Genomic DNA, 17,934 nt, shown 5'->3' on the forward strand with positions numbered 1-17,934 from the left:
CTGCTCAGCGGGAAACCTGCTTCTCCCTCTCCCACTCCCCCCGCTTGTGTTCCCTCTCTCGCTGTGCCTCTCTGTCAAATAAATAAATAAAATCTTTAAAAAAAAAAAAAAAGAATTAGCAAATAAGGATATTAAAAAAGTTATTATAAATTTATTGCACAGTGACTTCTCTCCCCACCTCTTTGGTCTTGGCCACCTAAACGAGATGATGAAGGGGACTTCATCATTTGGAAAGCATTGTAATAAGAGGCACACATTGTTCTGCACTATGACTCTAAGGCCTACCACCTTCAGAAGTTGATCTGTGGCAAATGCGGCTATCCTGTCAAGCAGAAGAGAAAGTATAACTGGAGGGCCAAGGCTAAAAGGTGAAATACCACTGGGACCGGTCAGTCAAATGAGGCACCTAAAAATTGTATGCCGCAGATTCAGGCATGGATTCCATGATGGAACAATGTCTAAACCCAAGAGGGCAGCTGTGCAGCAACCAGTTCATCTTAAGGATTTCAATGATCAGTCACACAGTAAGTGTTCTGGTTGATTTAATAAATGAATAAATGAATGAATGAACAAAGGTATTGCACATCCTCAGAAAGGTAGTCGAGACATGGAAGAAATATATATAAAGACCCAATATAGGATTTCCACTTCTGGAAAAATGGAGTAGATGCCCTTTTCCCTATCTCTCCCACTGAGTACAAAAAAAAAACCCTTGGAAATAATATTTATAAAACCAAACATTAGATGATTCTGAAAGGTGGAGGGAAGAATGCAGACTGGCTAGGGACCTCAGAACCAAAAAAGAGCACACTGGTGAGTTCCATGGATTTTTTTCTTCATGTATTTGAGACTGTGCTGGGGACCCTGGCAACCTAGAAATGCCAATGGACCCAAACAAGACAAATGATCTTACCAAAGACCACTTTCTTTTGTCAAAGAACCGGGAAATGGGCAGCCTAATGAGATAGTAAACTTTCCGAAAATAATAACTTTACTGAATCAAAACAATGTAGAAAAAATGTGGCCTAATTCCCACTCACACCAACAGATGCCAAGTGAGGAGCTTATAGTTTCACCCTCTACAGGCTGTAAAATTCACGCCAAACCCCTGCCAAGGTGGTCTCAGAAAAGATGGATTATAGAATTAGGACTTTTGTCTTGACCGGGTTGTAACAAGCCTTCCCCTATGTGGTGTCAGTGGAGACCATGTGGGGAGGCTGGACTTGCTTTCTTTTTTTTTTTTTTAAATTTTATTATGTTATGTTAGTCACCATACAATACATCATTAGTTTTTGATGTGGTGATCCACGATCCATTGTTTTCGTATAACACCCAGTGCTCCATGCAGTACGTGCCCTCCTTAATACCCATCACCGGGCTAACCAATCCCCCCTCTCCCCTCCCCTCTAAAACCCTGTTTGTTTCTCAGGTCCATAGTCTCTCATGGTTCATCTCTCCCTCCAATTCCCCCCGCCCATTTTTCCCTTCCTTCTCTTAATGTCCTCCATGTTATTCCAGTCAGGTGCCCCTCTCTTCCTCTTTCTATAAGGCCACCAGTCCTATTGGATTAGGCTCTACCTTTATGAACTCATTTAACTTTATCTCCACAAAGGACCTATCTTTAAATACAATCACATTGAGAGTTATAACATATAAATTTTGGGGGGTATACACTTCAGTCCATAAGAACAACCCATAATGTCCAACAATGGGCAAAGAGATACCCTCAGAGTAGTGGTTTTATTTAATTATTTTTATTATGTTCAGTTAGCCAGCATATAGTACATCATTAGTTTTTGATGTAGTGTTCAATGATTCATTAGTTGCATATAACAGCCAGTGCTCATCACCACACGTGCCCTCCTTAATCCCCATCACCCCATGTCCCCACCTACCTCCTTTCTGTAACCCTCAGTTTGTTTCCCGGAGTCCAGAGTCTCTTATGGTTTGTCTCCCTTTCTGATTTCTTCCCATTCAGTTTTCCCTCCCTTCCGCTATGGTCCTCCGTGTTATTCCTTATGTTCCACATATGAGTGAAAACATATGATAATTGTCTTTCTCTGCTTGACTTATTTCACTTAGCATAATCCCCTCCAGTTCCATCCATGTCGATGCAAATGATGGGCACTCATCCTTTCTGATGGCTGAGTAATATTCCGTTGTATATAGGAACCACATCTTCTTTATCCATTCATCCATTGAAGGGCATCACAGCTCCTTCCACAGTTTAGCTATTATGGACATTGCTGCTATGAACATTGGGGTGCATGTGCCCCTTCTTTTCACTACATCTGTATCAGAGTAGTGGTTTGAGAAATGAAACAGGCAATTGAAACATTTGTTGTCTAAAACTAGGGGAGATAAAGGCAGGAGAGGCTGGCTTACACACCTTTGCTAGTGTGCTCACACTCAATATGGGGTGGGGGCAAAGGAGGGTCTCCAATAGATAGATTCCTTCACTTCTCAGAAGGATCTGGGGTAAAAGGGGTGGGACAGAATGTTGATATGATTATAGTTTCCTTTGACATCACCTCAACTTTTTTTTTTCCCCTACCTGATTCAGTGGTCCCAGGACCAGGGCTGTAACTGCAGGTGCCAGAAGAGTGATGATCCCTGAGCAAGCAATTTTAACTGTACTTTTAAATGTTTATTTTTTTTAAGATTTTATTTATTTATTTGACAGAGAGAGACACAGCAAGAGAGGGAGCACAAGCAGGGGGAGTGGGAGAGGGAGAAGCAGGCTTCCCACAGAGCAGGGAGCCTGATGTGGGGCTTGATCTCGGGGCCCTGGGATCATGACCTGAGCCGAAGGCAGACGCTTAACGACTGAGCCACCCAGGCGCCCCATGTACCTTTAAATGTTTATGTCAGAATTCCTAAGGGCCTAATGTGATAGATTCTGCCTTCACCTCATCTGGCAAAATTGGGGTTGACAAAATGTAGCTGTATTACTTAGTGGTTGAGATACTCCAGTAGTTCCGAACCTATGTAATGATGATACTCTATATGAATGGGAGTAGACTGAAGGGAAAGCATTTGCTAGACTGGCATTGCTGTTGACAATCTGGACTAGGACAGTGGCCAAACCTACTGTTTCTTCTAAAGGTGAAAAATTTTGGATTAAATTCAATGATAAATGGAGAGGAGGAATAGTAGCTGAGAGTAAAAGACTGAATAAATAGGTTATGCAACAAGGGAAATCCATTAAATTGGTACCCTGAGAGGTTCAGAGCAAGAGATAATATTGTCTCTTTACTCAGTTATATCAGATGCCTGAAAGAATGAAGCCATATGTTGCCAAGAGTACTACTACTTTTGGAACCTGACAAGGTGGAATGGGAGCCTGCAAACTGAGTGGCGTTGCTTTGGGAGATGAGCTGGACCAATTGTTGATGACTGAGTGGGACTCTAGTAATGTGCCAGTATCTTTTGAATATTTTATTTTATTTTGGAAAGAAGACAGGAGATACGCAAAAATTTAAATGTACAATACCTTATTGTTGACTATAGGTATAGTGTTGTATGCAGGTTACATCTACTACCATACTATGATATGGTGTAACACTGGCATTGTTGCTAAGATTATATTTATATTGATGGTCAAATATATTGAGTAATTGAGCTAAAGGCTTTTCAGGATATAATACTGATGGAAAATGGCTTGAAGAACTGGATTTAAGTAACCATTAGCTAATTTCTATGATAAATAGTTCATCACAAGTTCATAATAAGGTACAACTAGAAAGGGGAAGAGTAATCAAATAAGCATAAAAACATGAAAATGTATATAATGGCCTTATAGGATGGATTTGTTTTTTACTATTGCTGACGTCATATAAATGCTATACTGAAAGGAAATGCCCAGGTAAATATATTTTGCTGTGAAAGAGCATTGGCCAAAGGTCAGGGCGTGGCCTGGATAGTAAATAATTTAACCTTGCTTTTGCCCTCAGCTTCTGGAAAATAATCTCTAGGCCCTTGGAATGTCATGCCTGATAGGAATGTCTTTGTTTACCTGGGGGTCTTATGCCTTCCAGATAGTAACTATGTGATTTAGGGTTAGGGTGAGAGCCATATGAACAACAAAATGAAGTGTGGGAGCTTTGGTTCATGAAGCTTGGCCTCCTGAGGGTTGGAAACTGAAATCGTGTGAGCAGTCAACCATACCTACATGATGGAGCCCATTGAAGCCTCTGGACACCAATGCTTGAGTGAGTTTCCCTGGTTGGCAGTACTCCATGCCTTTGTCACATATCCATGCCAGGAGAATAATGTCTTGATTCCATGGGGGAGGACAACTGGAAGCTCTTCCTTCCAACTGGAAGCTTACCTTCCAGGACTCTGTTCCATTCCCTTCTTCCCTTGACTGATTTTAATGTCTATCCTCTAGCTGTAATAAAATGTAACTGTGAGTATTAACAGCTTTCAATGAGTTCTGAGAGTCCAACTAGTGAATTACTGAAACTGAGAGTGGTCTTGGAGACCCTTGAACTTGCTGTTGCTGTCATAAGTGAGGGCAATCTTGTGTGGGGACTGTTTCCTCTATCTTCTGCACAAGATAAACATATAAACATCAATTGACATTCTATATACTAGTAATTAACAATAAGAAATTTAAATTAAAGGGGCACCTGGCTGGCTCAGTCAGTGGAGCATGCGGCTCTTGATCTCAGGGATGTGAGTTCAAGCCCCATGTTAGGTGTAGAGATTACTTTAAAAAATGAAATTTAAATAAAAAACCAATATCACACAATAAAGTATAAACAAGACGACACCAAGTAAAAAAGCATGAAAAATATGAAAACCTTAGGGAATAATTTGTCAGAAGATGTGAAAGACCTGTATACCTTCGGCTCATGTCATCATCCCAGGGTCCTGGGATCGAGTTCTTGCTCAGCGGGGAGCCTGCTTCTACCTGCCGCTCTCCCTGCTTGTTGTGCTCTCTCTCTCTCTGACAAATAAATGAATAAAATCTTTAAAATCAAAACAAAATAAAAAACTGAAAACTACAAGTGTAATAAAATGTAACAACATTAAAGAATACTTAAAGAAATTGAGAGATATACCTATTTATGAGTCAGAAAACAATATTGTTAAGATTTCAACTATCCCCAAATTGATCTATAGATTCAAATTAATCCAAATAAAAAACACAGCAGCTTTTTTGTTGTTGAAATGGACAAACTTATTCTACAATTCATATGGAAATGTAAAGGACTTAGAATAGACAAAACAAACTCTGAAAAAGAAACCTTTATTGAGGTATAATTTACATTCCATATTTAAATTGTACAGTTCAAGGACTTTTTTTAAACAAAAGTTTATTCTTAAATGTACAACAGGCTCCAAGACAACAGTTCATTCTAGCTATAAGTGGCAACAGATGTTATGGCAGGGAATCCAGATGTTTAAAAAGGAATGGAATTAAGGATCACCTCAATGACCTTTATTAAATTTACCTAGTTGTGAAACCATCACCACAATCAAGTTCTAGAACATTTGTATCACCCCAATAAGATTCCTGTACTAATTTACAGTTAATGACCATTCCCATTCTCACCCCCAGGCAACCACTAATCTACAGATCTTTATAGATTTTTCTGGAAATTTCATATAAATACAATATACAAATACAATCCTTGATCTTTTGTGTCTTGCTTCTTTCACTTAGTGTAGTATTTTTTTTTTTTTTGAGATTTTATTTATTTGACAGAGAGAGACACAGCCAGAGAGGGAACACAAGCAGGGGGAGTGGGAGAGGGAGAAGCAGGCCTCCTGCTGAGCAGGGAGCCCGATGCGGGGCTCGATCCCAGGACTCTGGGATCATGACCTGAGCCGAAGGCAGGCGCCCAACGACTGAGCCACCCAGGTGTCCCTTAGTGTAGTATTTTTGAGGTTCCTTCATGTTGTAGTATTTATTAGGGTTTGTTCGTTTGTATTGTTGAATGCACCACATTTTGTGTATTCATTTACCAGTTGATGGACATTTGGATCGTCTCTACTTTTTGCCTTGTATAAATAATGCTGCTATAAATAGGTGCAAGTGTTTGTGTGAACGCATTACCTATCTTTTGGGTGGATACTAGGAGTGACGTCGCTGGGTCTTAGGATAAATTTATGATGAACTTTTAAGGAAACTGCCACTTTTCCAAAGTGGCTATACCACTTTAATGCATTTACACCAGAAATGTATGAAAGTTCCTAATTCTCCATGTATTTGCCAACATTTGTTACGATTGTCTTTTTTTATTATAGCCATTTTAGTGGCATGTAAAGTGGTATTTCATTGTGGTTTTCATTAAAATTTCCCTAATGACTAATAATGTTAGCATCTCTTTATGTGCTTACTTGCACTATTCTCTTCTTTGGTGAAATGTCTCTTCAAGTCTTTTGTCCATTTTTAAAATGGGTTGTTTGTCTTCTTTTTATTGAGTTGTAAGTGTTGTTTATATATCCTGCATACAGGTCCTTTATCAGACATAGGATTTACAAATGTTTTCTCCCAGGCTGTTTTTTTTTTTTTTTTAAAGATTTTATTTATTTATTTGGACAGAGAGACAGCGAGAGAGGGAACACAAGCAGGGGGAGTGGGAGAGGGAGAAGCAGGCTTCCTGCTGAGTAGGGAGCCTGATGCGGGGCTCGATCCCAGGACCCTGGGATCATGACCTGAGCTGAAGGCAGACGCATAACGACTGAGCCACCCAGGTGCACCCTCTCCCAGTCTGTTTTGTCTTTTCATTTTCTCAGTGGTGTCTTTGGAAGCACAAACCTTTTTGGTTTGCTGAAGTCCAGTTTATTATTTTTTTTCCTTATGGATCATGCTCTTGGTGTCCTATCTAAGAATTTCTTGCCTAAAACAAGGTCACAGAGTTTCTCCTGTTTTCTGCTAAAACTTTTATGGTTTTAGCTTTTATATTTATGTCTATGATCCATTTTGAGTTGTTGGAATGGTGTGAAGCAAGATTTAAATTTATCTTTTTGCATGTGAATATCCAATTATCCCTCCACCAAATGTTGAAAGGCTTTTTCTTTCCCCATTGAATTGCCTTCACACTTTTGTGAAAAAAAAAATGTTTACCATAAGTATGAGGGTTTATTACTGGACTCTGTTCTGTTCTGTTGATCTATGTATCTATCCCCACGCCAGTACCATACTATCTCAATTACTGTAGCTTTATAATAATTTTGAAATTGGTAGGCAAATGTCCTTCCTCTTTGTTCTTTGGCAGGTTCCTTTTTGCTATTCTTTTTTTTTTTTTTAAAGATTTTATTTATTTATTTGACAGAGAGAGAGAGAGTGAGATCATAAGTAGGCAGACAGGCAGGCAGAGGGAGAGGGAGAAGCAGGCTCCCCGCTGAGCACGGAGCCCGACGTGGGGCTCGATCCCAAGACGCTGGGATCATGACCTGAGCTGAAGACAGATGCTCAACTGACTGAGCCACCCAGGCGCCCCCTTTTTGCTATTCTTGATCCTTTCTAACTCTCTCTATATTTTGAAGATTAGTTTATCAGTTTTGGGGGAAGAAAGCCTGCTGGAAGTTTGATAAAATTGTATTGAATCCGTAGATCATGTGACTTTTCTTCTTCTGCTTATTAATATGATTACATTGACTGATTTTTGAATGTTGAAACAGCTTTGCATCATGGAATAAATCTCACTTGGTCATGATGTATAATTCTTTTATATGGTGTTAGGTTCAATTTGCTGATATTTTGTTGAGGATTTTTACCTCTATATTCATGAGGAATACTGGTCTGTAGTTTTGTTGTTGTTGTTATGTGTTGGTATGGCTTAAGTATCAGGGTAATACCGGCTTCACAGACTTGGAGAGTGTTCCTTCTTCCTCTATTTTTTGAAAGATTGTATGGAGTTTCGATATTATTTCTCCTATAAATGTTTAATGCAATTAACCAGTTAAACCATCTGGCTTTAGGCTTTTTTGTGTGGGAAGATTTAAAGTTACTATTTGCTTACTATTGTTGGTGAAATATAAATGGTGCAGGCATGTGAGGACCATGCCCTGGGTCTCAGATCTCAGATATCAGTTAACTGTCTTGGGGAGCTACTATGGTAGAATTGGAAGACAAGAAATAAAAATTAAAATCACACCGAGATATCACTATATACTAACCATTATGGATATATCTCTATATATACCTATGTAGGTATATATATGTGAGCTAAAGTAAAAAAAGATGGAAAATACCAAGTATTGGCAAGAATCTGGAGCAACTAGAACCCATACACTGTGCTGGTGGGAGTGTATATTGGTACAGCCACTTTGGAAAACTAGTTTTATAAGCTAAAGCTGAGCATATCAATACTGTATGACTTGGCAGTTCAAATCCTAGAAATATGCCTGACAGAAATTCATAAATGTGTTCATTAATAAATAGGTACTAAAATATTTATAGCTATTCCTAATAGCCTGAATCCGCAGACAACCCAAATGTCCATCAACAGTGGAATAAACATATTGTAGTATATTCACACAGTGGAATATAACACGACCATGAGAATGAATTATCTACAACTGCATTCAACAAAATGGATGAACCTCACATTTACAATGTGAATGAAAGATAGACACTAAAGAGTATATTCTAAAATAGGAAATATAACTGTTTGACTCAATTTATATAAAATACCAAACAGACAAAACTAATCTATGCTGTTAGAAGTCAGGATAGTGTTTATCTTGGGGGTTGAGGGGACAAGGCCTGGAAGGGAGCACAGGGAATGCTTCTGGAGTGTTTGGTATGTTGTGTTTCTTGATCTGAGTATGTTCAGTTTGAAAGAGTTCATTGAGCTGTTTGCTTATGATATCTGCATTTTCTGTATGCATTATACATTAATAAAAAGGTTTAAAAATAAGGTAAAATTGCATGCTAGAAAGCCCCTTTTCTTATGAGTATCATACAAAACATTGAAGGGAAAATGAGAAAGTGTCTATATATCAATGCTTTAAAAAAAAAAAAAAGGCAGTGCTCTTTCTAGAGAAGTCTTCCAGTTATTCAACTATAATCATATCTTAGACTAACCAAATACAGTGCAACAAGATTTTATCCCATAGCAGTTGAGACAAAACTACTCTTAATGTGCGTGTAGAAAATGAATGTATCCTACCAAATTGAAAGAAAAACAAAATAAAAATGTTATGTATTGAAACCCAATTTATCAACCACTCCTTTTCAAACAGGAATCCCAAAGAAAGCAGAAGCTTCAGCAGATGAGACCGGAAGTCCAGTGTGCTGTGGCTCAGTTCCATTGTTTTAGGGGGATGAGAAGTCTATGGTATGCAGCTTACATAAATGATAGCTTTTGGGGTACAGGTTAGAAAGTATGCATACCTTTTTTGGATGTGAATCACCTGCTGTCACAGCACGGAAGTAATGAGAGAAGAGCTGCCACTTTAGATGTCTGTAAGGTTTAATAACTATATTCCTGTTAAAATCGGCTAGAGCTATGCCTAATTTGCCAATGTATAAAGTCATTTTAAACTTAAAGTGAGACTTTGGGTTTAAAAATTCTATTTCGTTTTTTAAAAATATACTCTGGTGGAGGGAAGAGAAAGAACAGTTCCTCGTGGCAATTTTTTTTGTGCCTTAAATGTCCACGATCACAAAAACTTCTGGCTTCTACTCACAGATCTGCCTTCCCAAATAGGTTTTTGCCTTGACTTTGGTGCTCTGTAGGTGTTTGGACAATGAAAACGCTTCTCCCCACCCTAGGAATTTGGAAAAAAAAAAAAGGTGGCCAATATTAAGTACTTTTACATCCCAGGGTATGAAGAACTAATCAGTGCTGAATTTATAAAGTCCTTCATCCAAAAAGTGAAACATAAGAGATTACAAGTCATCTCCTGGGGTCTGTCTTTCTACCATCTCCTGGGGTCTGTCTTTCTACCATGTGTATGAGCTTGAGGGTCTCTGTGTGAATCATGCAACCAAACAGGACTATTGCTCAAATGCCTTATCAAAGTGTCTCCCTATGCATATAACTGCATGTCAGCTGTGGTGGTGCAGGTACTTGTATTTCCAATTGACTGAAGGATACTTGGCTCTGTTTGCCTTCTGTTTACTTAAGCTGTGGTCTGTCATGCCCACCTCCCCCTGTACCCCAATCGCAGCATCCGGCACTCCTCTTCCCCACTATGAGACATCTGATGCATCCCCAGTTGTGAGTTCCAGCTGAAGGCTTTTTCAGTCAATGGCTTTATACTTTTTCTCCACTATGTGTTTTCTGGTGTTTAATGAGATTTGATCTGTCCGTGAAGGCCTTCTGACATTCTGTACAAGCATAGGGTTTCTTTCCGGTATGAATAATCTGATGCATACTTAATGTTGCTTTCTGGATGAAGGCTTTCCCGCATTTACTGCATTCGTAGTGTCTTTCTCCAGTATGAGATTTCTGATGGATAGTGAGGCGGGACTTCCAGGTGAAGGTTTTTCCACAGTCACTGCATTTATAGGGTTTCTCTCTAGTATGGATTTTTTGGTGTGTTATAAGATTTGACCTGTCAGTGAAGGCCTTTCCACATTCAGCACATATATTGGGTTTCTCTCCTGTGTGAATCTTCTGATGCACACGGAGTTGTGACTTCTTAGTAAAGCATTTCCCACAGTCACTGCATTCATAAGGCTTCTCTCCAGTATGAATTCTATGATGTGCAATGAAGTGTGACTTCTGGATGAAGGCCTTCCCACATTCAGGACAAACGTAGGGTTTCTCTCCTGTGTGGATCCTCTGATGCACACTTAATGTCGATTTCTGGATAAAGGCTTTCCCACATTCATTGCATTCATAGTGTCTCTCTCCAATATGAGATTTCTGATGTATTTTGAGGCGTGACTTCCATATGAAGGCTTTTCCACAGCCATTGCACTTATAAGGCTTCTCTCCAGTGTGAGTTTTCTGGTGTTTAATGAGATTTGACTGGTCACTGAAAGCCTTGCCACATTCAGCACACATATAGGGTTTCTCTCCAGTATGAGTTTTCTGATGTGTAGTGAGGTTTGTCCTATGAGTAAAGACCTTTCCACATTCTGTACATATATAGGGTTTTTCTCCGGTGTGAATTCTTTGATGTACATGGAGTTGTGACTTCTTAGTGAATGATTTTCCACACTCACTGCATTCATAAGGCTTTTCGCCAGTATGGATTCTCTGATGTGTATTGAAATGTGATTTCTGGATGAAGGCCTTCCCGCATTCAGTGCATACATAGGGTTTCTCTCCTGTGTGGATTCTCTGATGCATTCTGAGTGCTGATTTTCTTGTGAAGGCTTTCCCACATTCGCTGCATGCATAGTGTTTCTCTCCAGTATGAGTTTTCTGATGTATAGTAAGGTCTGAATTCTGGGAGAAGCCTCTTCCACATTCACTGCATTCATATGGTTTTTCTCCTGTATGAATTCTCATATGTCTAAAGAGATACGATCTGTGGAAAAAGGCTTTTCCACATTCAGTGCATTTATAGGGTTTCTGCCCGGTATGAATTTTCTGATGTGTAATGAGGTTTGACTTGAGAGTAAAGGCCTTCCCACACTGAGTACATATATAGGGTTTATCTCCTGCATAAACACTTTGAGGTACATTAATCTGTGGCTTCGGAATGAGGGCTTTGTCACTTTTATGGCATTCATGGGATTCTTCCTCAGCATGAATTCTCTGATGCTCAAAGAGATGTGACTTCTGGGGGAAGCTCTTTACACACTCAGTACATACATAAAGTTGCTCCCCAGTCTGAATGTTCTCATGGTGGATGAGAACTTGTTTGTTGCCAAGATGTTTTTCACATCGATTAATTTCACAGGAATTTGCTCCTGTATTCGCATTCTCAGTAGAGGAAGAGCTATGGGCAAAATTATTATCATTTCCAAAAATCTTATCAAGCTTCTTTGTTGCATTGCTTTTATTATGATTGTGTAAGTTTAAAGTATGCTTCAAACTCTTTCCAAATGTGTCATAGTTATGGAGTCTTTTAATTGAAGGAACAAGCTTGGTACTCACGTGAATTATTTTTTCAGTATTTTTACATTCATAGCCCCTCTCCTCAATCAGTACTTTCACATGACTTAAAGGGTTATTTTGGCTTTCTTGATATCTCTCTAGCTGGCTATTATTTTGCCACAATTCTTCTAAAATGGAACACAATGGATCTTTTCCTATGGGCTGACCAAATTTCTCACAGTGGAATGAAACTTTTCCAGAAATTCTCTGTTGTTGCATTTCCCCAATAGCCTCGTCTAAAAAGAAGAAGAAAAAAGTAAAAATGACTCAAAGGACAATTAGCAGAGGGTAGGGGGTACCTGTAGTTCAGACAAGATGAGTGCAGAAATGGAAGAGTCCATATGACAGTAATGAAAATAGTAATAATGTAGTAATACAAAATTCTTCTAAAGTGCTTACTGTTGCAAAATAATTATATACCATTTACGATGCGCCAGGCACCGTTCCAAGTGCTCTACACGTAATAGCTCATTGGATCCTCACCAAACCCTAAGCAGCAGCCATCATTACCAATCATGTTTCACAGATGAGAAAACAGAAGCACAGAGGTTGTGTAACGTGCTGAAGGTCAAATTGCTAAATAAGTGAGAGAGATGGGATTTGAATCCTGGGGATTCATATCCACTATGTAGGAGGTCTGGAGAGTGAGTCTAACCAGAAGAAGAAACCGAAGTCTGTTAAAGGGAAATCCTAGCATGGCAGAAATAGTTCAGATTATATGTCTTTATTACTTATTAGCTCTAAACCTTTCTAATCTCTTTGCTTTCTCTCACTTTTCCCTCTGAACCATATGAGCACCAACATAAACTTTATGTGCCTCAAAGACCCATTCCTCTACGTCTATAGGAAACCCTGTGGCAACATCAGCCATCCAAATAGTCAGTAGATATCCGTGCTCCCACTCTCTAGCCAGCTGCAAGTTTTCCTTGGTCCCAGGGACCACGTGCTTTCAACAAGTGTCAAGTAGGCAAGAGAAAGCCACCTATGGCAGAAACTGCAAGCCATCCACCAAAAACGATTTTCATTCGTCTCTTCTTTTATACTACTAGGATGTAGCTGGGCATTACATTTACCAGCCTCACTTTGTCCTCACCAGTGGAGTATGAGTACAAGTGGTATGTGCGGCTGCCAGGCTGGGCCTTAAGACAGTGGGCAAAACTCTCCCCCTCTCTCCTTCCCACTGGACTCAACGATGACCCAACATTAACCACGCAGCTGACAACGATGCCCTAGGAGACGGCAGAGCAATGACCTGGAACATGGTCCCTGAATGGCCCATTGGGATCAGAGTTGTCTTGTTGAATGAATCCATTCATCTCAGAATTCTTATATAAAAGAGGATATACATTGATACTAAGCTTGTTGTTTCGCTCCTCTGCATATTCAAAATGTATTGTCCTTGGTATTAGCTCTAATTTCAGTACACTTCTAGGGAGGTTATATCCGCTATGAATTTACAAGTCGGACATGGTACCACTCATATTGATACTTAATTTGGCCCAGTTTTCTTTGGGAACACAAAGCCTGCAACTGTGAACATTTCATGCAGCTGTCTCCTCTTTCCAAATATAATCTATGGTCCTTTGAATTCCTCTGAGCAGACACTTGAAAAATCCTTCCAAAAGAGAGCAAAATATCCTCCTCTGCCTATCTCCCCAAATCCAATAAATTTAAGTTTGCCAAATATTTTCCATGCTTTGCTTCAGAAAATGGAAGAATAAATGTGCTGGGTATCAACTTATTGCCTCTCAACTCTGAATTCACGCCTCTTTGCCTGCTCTACAAAAAGATGGATCTGAGTCTCTTTAAAGATCTGTCCCACTGCTGAGCCTTTCCAGCACAGGGTGATGGCGAAACACTGCAGGAGGGGTTTTGCTTCCCATGCACCCAGGTCTTGCGGTGTGGGTGGCTTCTCTGGACCTCAGCTTCTGCAGCGCAGATGACTTTTCTAGCACCCAGCTCCTGCAGCACTAGTAGCTTCTCCAGCTCCAGGCTCCTGCAGTGTGTTGCAGCCGGCAGCACACGGCCCCGAGCGGTTGCCCCTGGCACCCCTCGCAGATGATGTGTAGGGGGCTACCTCCAATGCGAAGCTTCCCCATGATCAGCTTTCTCTGGAACCCCCGAGGGCAGCTTGCCAGCAAGTTCCACCAGTGTGGCCCCACAGTAACTCTTCTTCCACGCTCTGGGCCCTGGTTGGGTCCCTCAACAAGGTCTGGATTCATCGCTGGGAAGCAGGGGAGGCTCTTCCTTGGGTGCTCCATCGCAGCCCGAGAGGCACCGTCTGTTCCTTTTATCTGCTATTCCTTTATTCTTTAGCTTTCTCTTTACTTTTGCTAGCTAATCTCTTGTCACTTCCATCTTGCCAGAGCTACTAATTCTTTATGTTATGCTTTCCCTGTTCAAATTTGTATGTAGTTTCTCTCCCTGATCAGCCCCTGAATTATACAATAAGAAACAGGCTTTTAATTCTGGGAACTTTCTAAAAACATAGAGGTAAAGGCCTCAGTTACCACACAGTCTAAAATCTGTGCTTTTTTTCCTGAGTTCCTGTGGGAAGAAAGGTGAGGAAAAGGAAAGAGCCATATGCGCTGGAGTAAATGAGCCATTTCATGGAACACCAAAATCTGATCACCAGGTGAAAATGTATCATCTAAATAGAGCACAGAATAAAGAGTCAGATTCACGGAACACTAACAAATGTGGTAGACATCAAGAAAATGTTAAAAATGCACCGCAAAAGAAACAATCAAAAAAATGAAAAAGCAACCTACGTAAGGGGAGAAGATATTTGCAAGTCATGCATCTGAAGGAGTTAATATCTAAATTACATAAAGAACTCATACAACTCATTGGCACAAAATAAGCAAACCAATTAAAAAATGGGTAGAGGAACTGAATAGACAGTTTTCCAAAGAAGACGTCCAAATGGTCACTGAAAGTGAACTAATAAAAAGAATGGAATCAGCAAATTCAATCAGGAATAAAATCATCGTAATCCAGGCATAAGAAAATATGGAGCTGGTTTTAGGTGATATTACTGGGAACTGGGAAGATGAACTGAGAACTGAAAATGATATTTGCAAAAATGGAAAAGCACTAGGAACTGTAGGGTGACTAATTAAAAAAAAACGGCTGAAAGATTTAAGAAGCACTGACAGAATGTGACAGAATTTGGAAGGTGGGAAGGTGATGTGTGAGATGATGATTCTAATTTCTAACGTACTGAGGGTCAAGAGAAACATCTCATGGGAACTTTCTGGGTAGCTAAATCTAGTACTAAAGTACCAGTGAAAACCAGACTGGAGGTGTCAAAAGCAGAGTCATCAGAATTCAGTATGGATGAATCTTTGCATGTATATGAAGAAAAGATTGGTGAACAGCAGGGTCCCTAGGGCAACCTCATGTATGGGGGTAAGGAAGACGAGAAGGCTGGAAAAAAGGGTGAGTAATAAATTGGATGCGAATCAATAAGAGACAGGAAACTCAAGTGAAACAAGACAAGGTCACTCATAAAAGGAAAACTCAAGGAGACCACAATAGGTCAGTAATGAAAGGCTGAAACTAGGTACTGGAGAAATGCAAAATAAAAAATGAGATACCACTTTATACCCATTGTTGGCCAAAAAATGAGAAACTCTGGCTCTATTAATTGTTGGCAGAAACTCTAGGAAAGCAAGAACCTTTGCGCACCATGGTTAGTATAGATTCGTGCAGCCAATCTGAGAATAATATGGTGGTGCTCGGTCAAATTCAGGATAAAACTATGCAATGATTAGGCAGATCCCCTCTTCTATAAACATTCCCAAGAAATTCTCACCTTCCAAAAGGGAATATTTTTGTAGAAATTTATCGTAAAGTTGTTTGTATTAGCTGGGAGTTTGTATTAGCAACAACCCTAGGTCCCACCACTGAGTGAATGGTTAAGTAAGATGTGGTACCAGCACACCGTGGAATACTATGCAGCCATTTGAAGGAATGAAGCCAGATGAACACACTGCAAAACGGACGATCTCATGGATGAGTGAAAAAAAAGGAACAGAATTAAGACATGTGGTGCAATATAATTTACATATACTAAAAATACATACTCAGAAACCAATATTTCAGGCTTTTAAAGAATACCACACAAATTCACAGATAAAACACAGTAGCTCAGTTGCCCCTGGGAGGAGGTATAAGGAATGAACATGTGGAATTGGAATAAAAGGGAAGAAATGTTAAAATACCTGAATGTACAAAAAGAATCTAAGATAAAGGGGGTGGGAGTGGAGTAGGAAGAATGAAAAGATCTTAGATAAGATAGGGTAGTATGTATGTGACCCAGGGTACAGAGACTAGAGACAGCTCTCTTGTCAAAAAGCCAAGCAATGAAGACAATGGCTATTTGCAAGGGTCGAACTTGGAGAAACTGCTTAGGTATCAAAGGAGCTTCTGTGAACTATCTCCAATAAACTACAGAAGTTTAGAACTTTCAGAGCGCCTGGGTGGCTCAGTCGGTTAAGCATCTGCTTTCGGCTCAGGACATGATCCCGGGGTCCTGGAATCGAGGCCCGCACTGGGCTCCTTGCTCAGCGGGGAGCCTGCTTCTCCATCTCCCTCTGCCCGCCGCTCCCCCTGCTTGTGTGCTCTCTCTCTCTCTCTCTCGCGCGCGCGCGCGCGCTCTCTCTCAGTCAAATAAATAAATAAAATCTTTAAAAAAAAAAGAAGTTTAGAACTTTCAAGGCAGGTTATCTTCACAGCCTTTCAAAGGTATCAGCTTCTTCTAGAAAAAGTGAGATTTACTTCCATGTCCGCCATTGGCCTGAGTCAAACTCACTCACCTGAACAGCCCTGCTGTGGGGTTTCCCCCTCCAATGTCCATGGCCCCTCTCCTTGCTCCAACTTGAAGATGACCTCTGGTTTGGGAACCTGGTACCCTGTTAACAGGAGATGGTACAGGATTGGGTCCAGCTGACTGGATTTCAGGGGACTTTCAATGACATTTTCATTTGCTCTTCTGAAAAGTAATCACATTTCACTGGGAACAGAGTAATAATGATAGTGCTGAAAAGGGACTGAAGAATCTTGGACAAATCAAGGATGACACCATCACACACTTAAGATGTTCCAGAACATCCAGCAGCTGAGAATGGAAATAGCCACACTCAGGCGCCTGGCAGACACACAGGCAGCTGGCTTACCCACTGAGCGCAGGTGGCTGTAGTTCTCCAGCGTCACATCCCGGTACAGGCGTCTCTGAGCAGGGTCCAAGTGCTGCCACTCCTCCCTGCTGAAGTCCACAGTCACATCCTTGAATGACACGGAGACCTGTAACAACACAGTCCTGTTCAAGGCGACATGGTCAGCACTGGGGGTTGGAAGGAAGACAAATAGGAAGTTGTTTTTAATGATGTTTTACCATAACATATCACATAGGGTTTTCACTCAATACCTGGTTTTGTATTTCATTTTGTGAGAGAAAAAAACTTACTGAAGTATCTTGACATTCATTGTGTATGTAGTACGTTCATTTGTTTATTTATTCAGTCATTCTTCTGCAAAAATGAGGATTAAAATAGGCTTTCTTTAAGTCCTTTAGTTCATGTAACTACATGTATTTACTGATTGATTATGTGCCAGGCCATGGCAACATAGAATTCAATAAAATAGAAATTGAATAAAAAGAAACACATAGAGGAAAAGGCGAAGTAATAGAGCCTTTAAAAACAATACAGAGGGGCGCCTGGGTGGCTCAGTTGGTTAAGCGACTGCCTTCGGCTCAGGTCATGATCCTGGAGTCCCAGGATCGAGTCCCGCATCGGGCTCCCTGCTCGGCAGGGAGTCTGCTTCTCCCTCTGCCCTCTTCCCTCTCATGCTCTCTGTCTCTCATTCTTTCTCTCTCAAATAAATAAATAAAAATCTTTAAAAAAAAAAAAAAAAA

At 40.3% G+C, this 17,934-nt stretch overlaps 1 protein-coding gene and 1 pseudogene across 3 annotated transcripts in view; one reads left to right on the top strand and one right to left on the bottom strand.

The window, feature by feature from the left end:
- The first annotated feature begins 205 nt into the window (after positions 1-205).
- Positions 206-3,617, top strand: LOC116646033 (annotated as a pseudogene).
- A 3,770-nt stretch (positions 3,618-7,387) lies between these two features.
- The window catches only part of ZNF41 (zinc finger protein 41), a 43,154-nt gene continuing 32,607 nt past the window's right edge, over positions 7,388-17,934 (bottom strand). For all 3 annotated transcript variants that reach the window (XM_032426588.1, XM_032426590.1, XM_032426589.1), the window contains exons 3-5: positions 17,195-17,321; positions 16,835-16,930; positions 7,388-12,250 (exon numbers count right to left, since the gene is read on the bottom strand). In XM_032426588.1, the coding sequence (XP_032282479.1) occupies positions 10,218-12,250; positions 16,835-16,930; positions 17,195-17,321 (2,256 nt within the window). In that variant the 3' untranslated portion in view covers positions 7,388-10,217. The remainder of the gene's footprint in view (positions 12,251-16,834; positions 16,931-17,194; positions 17,322-17,934) is intronic.

This window comes from Phoca vitulina, unplaced genomic scaffold (assembly GCF_004348235.1).
Source record: "Phoca vitulina isolate PV1807 unplaced genomic scaffold, GSC_HSeal_1.0 scaffold35, whole genome shotgun sequence".
Lineage (NCBI taxonomy): Eukaryota > Metazoa > Chordata > Mammalia > Carnivora > Phocidae > Phoca > Phoca vitulina.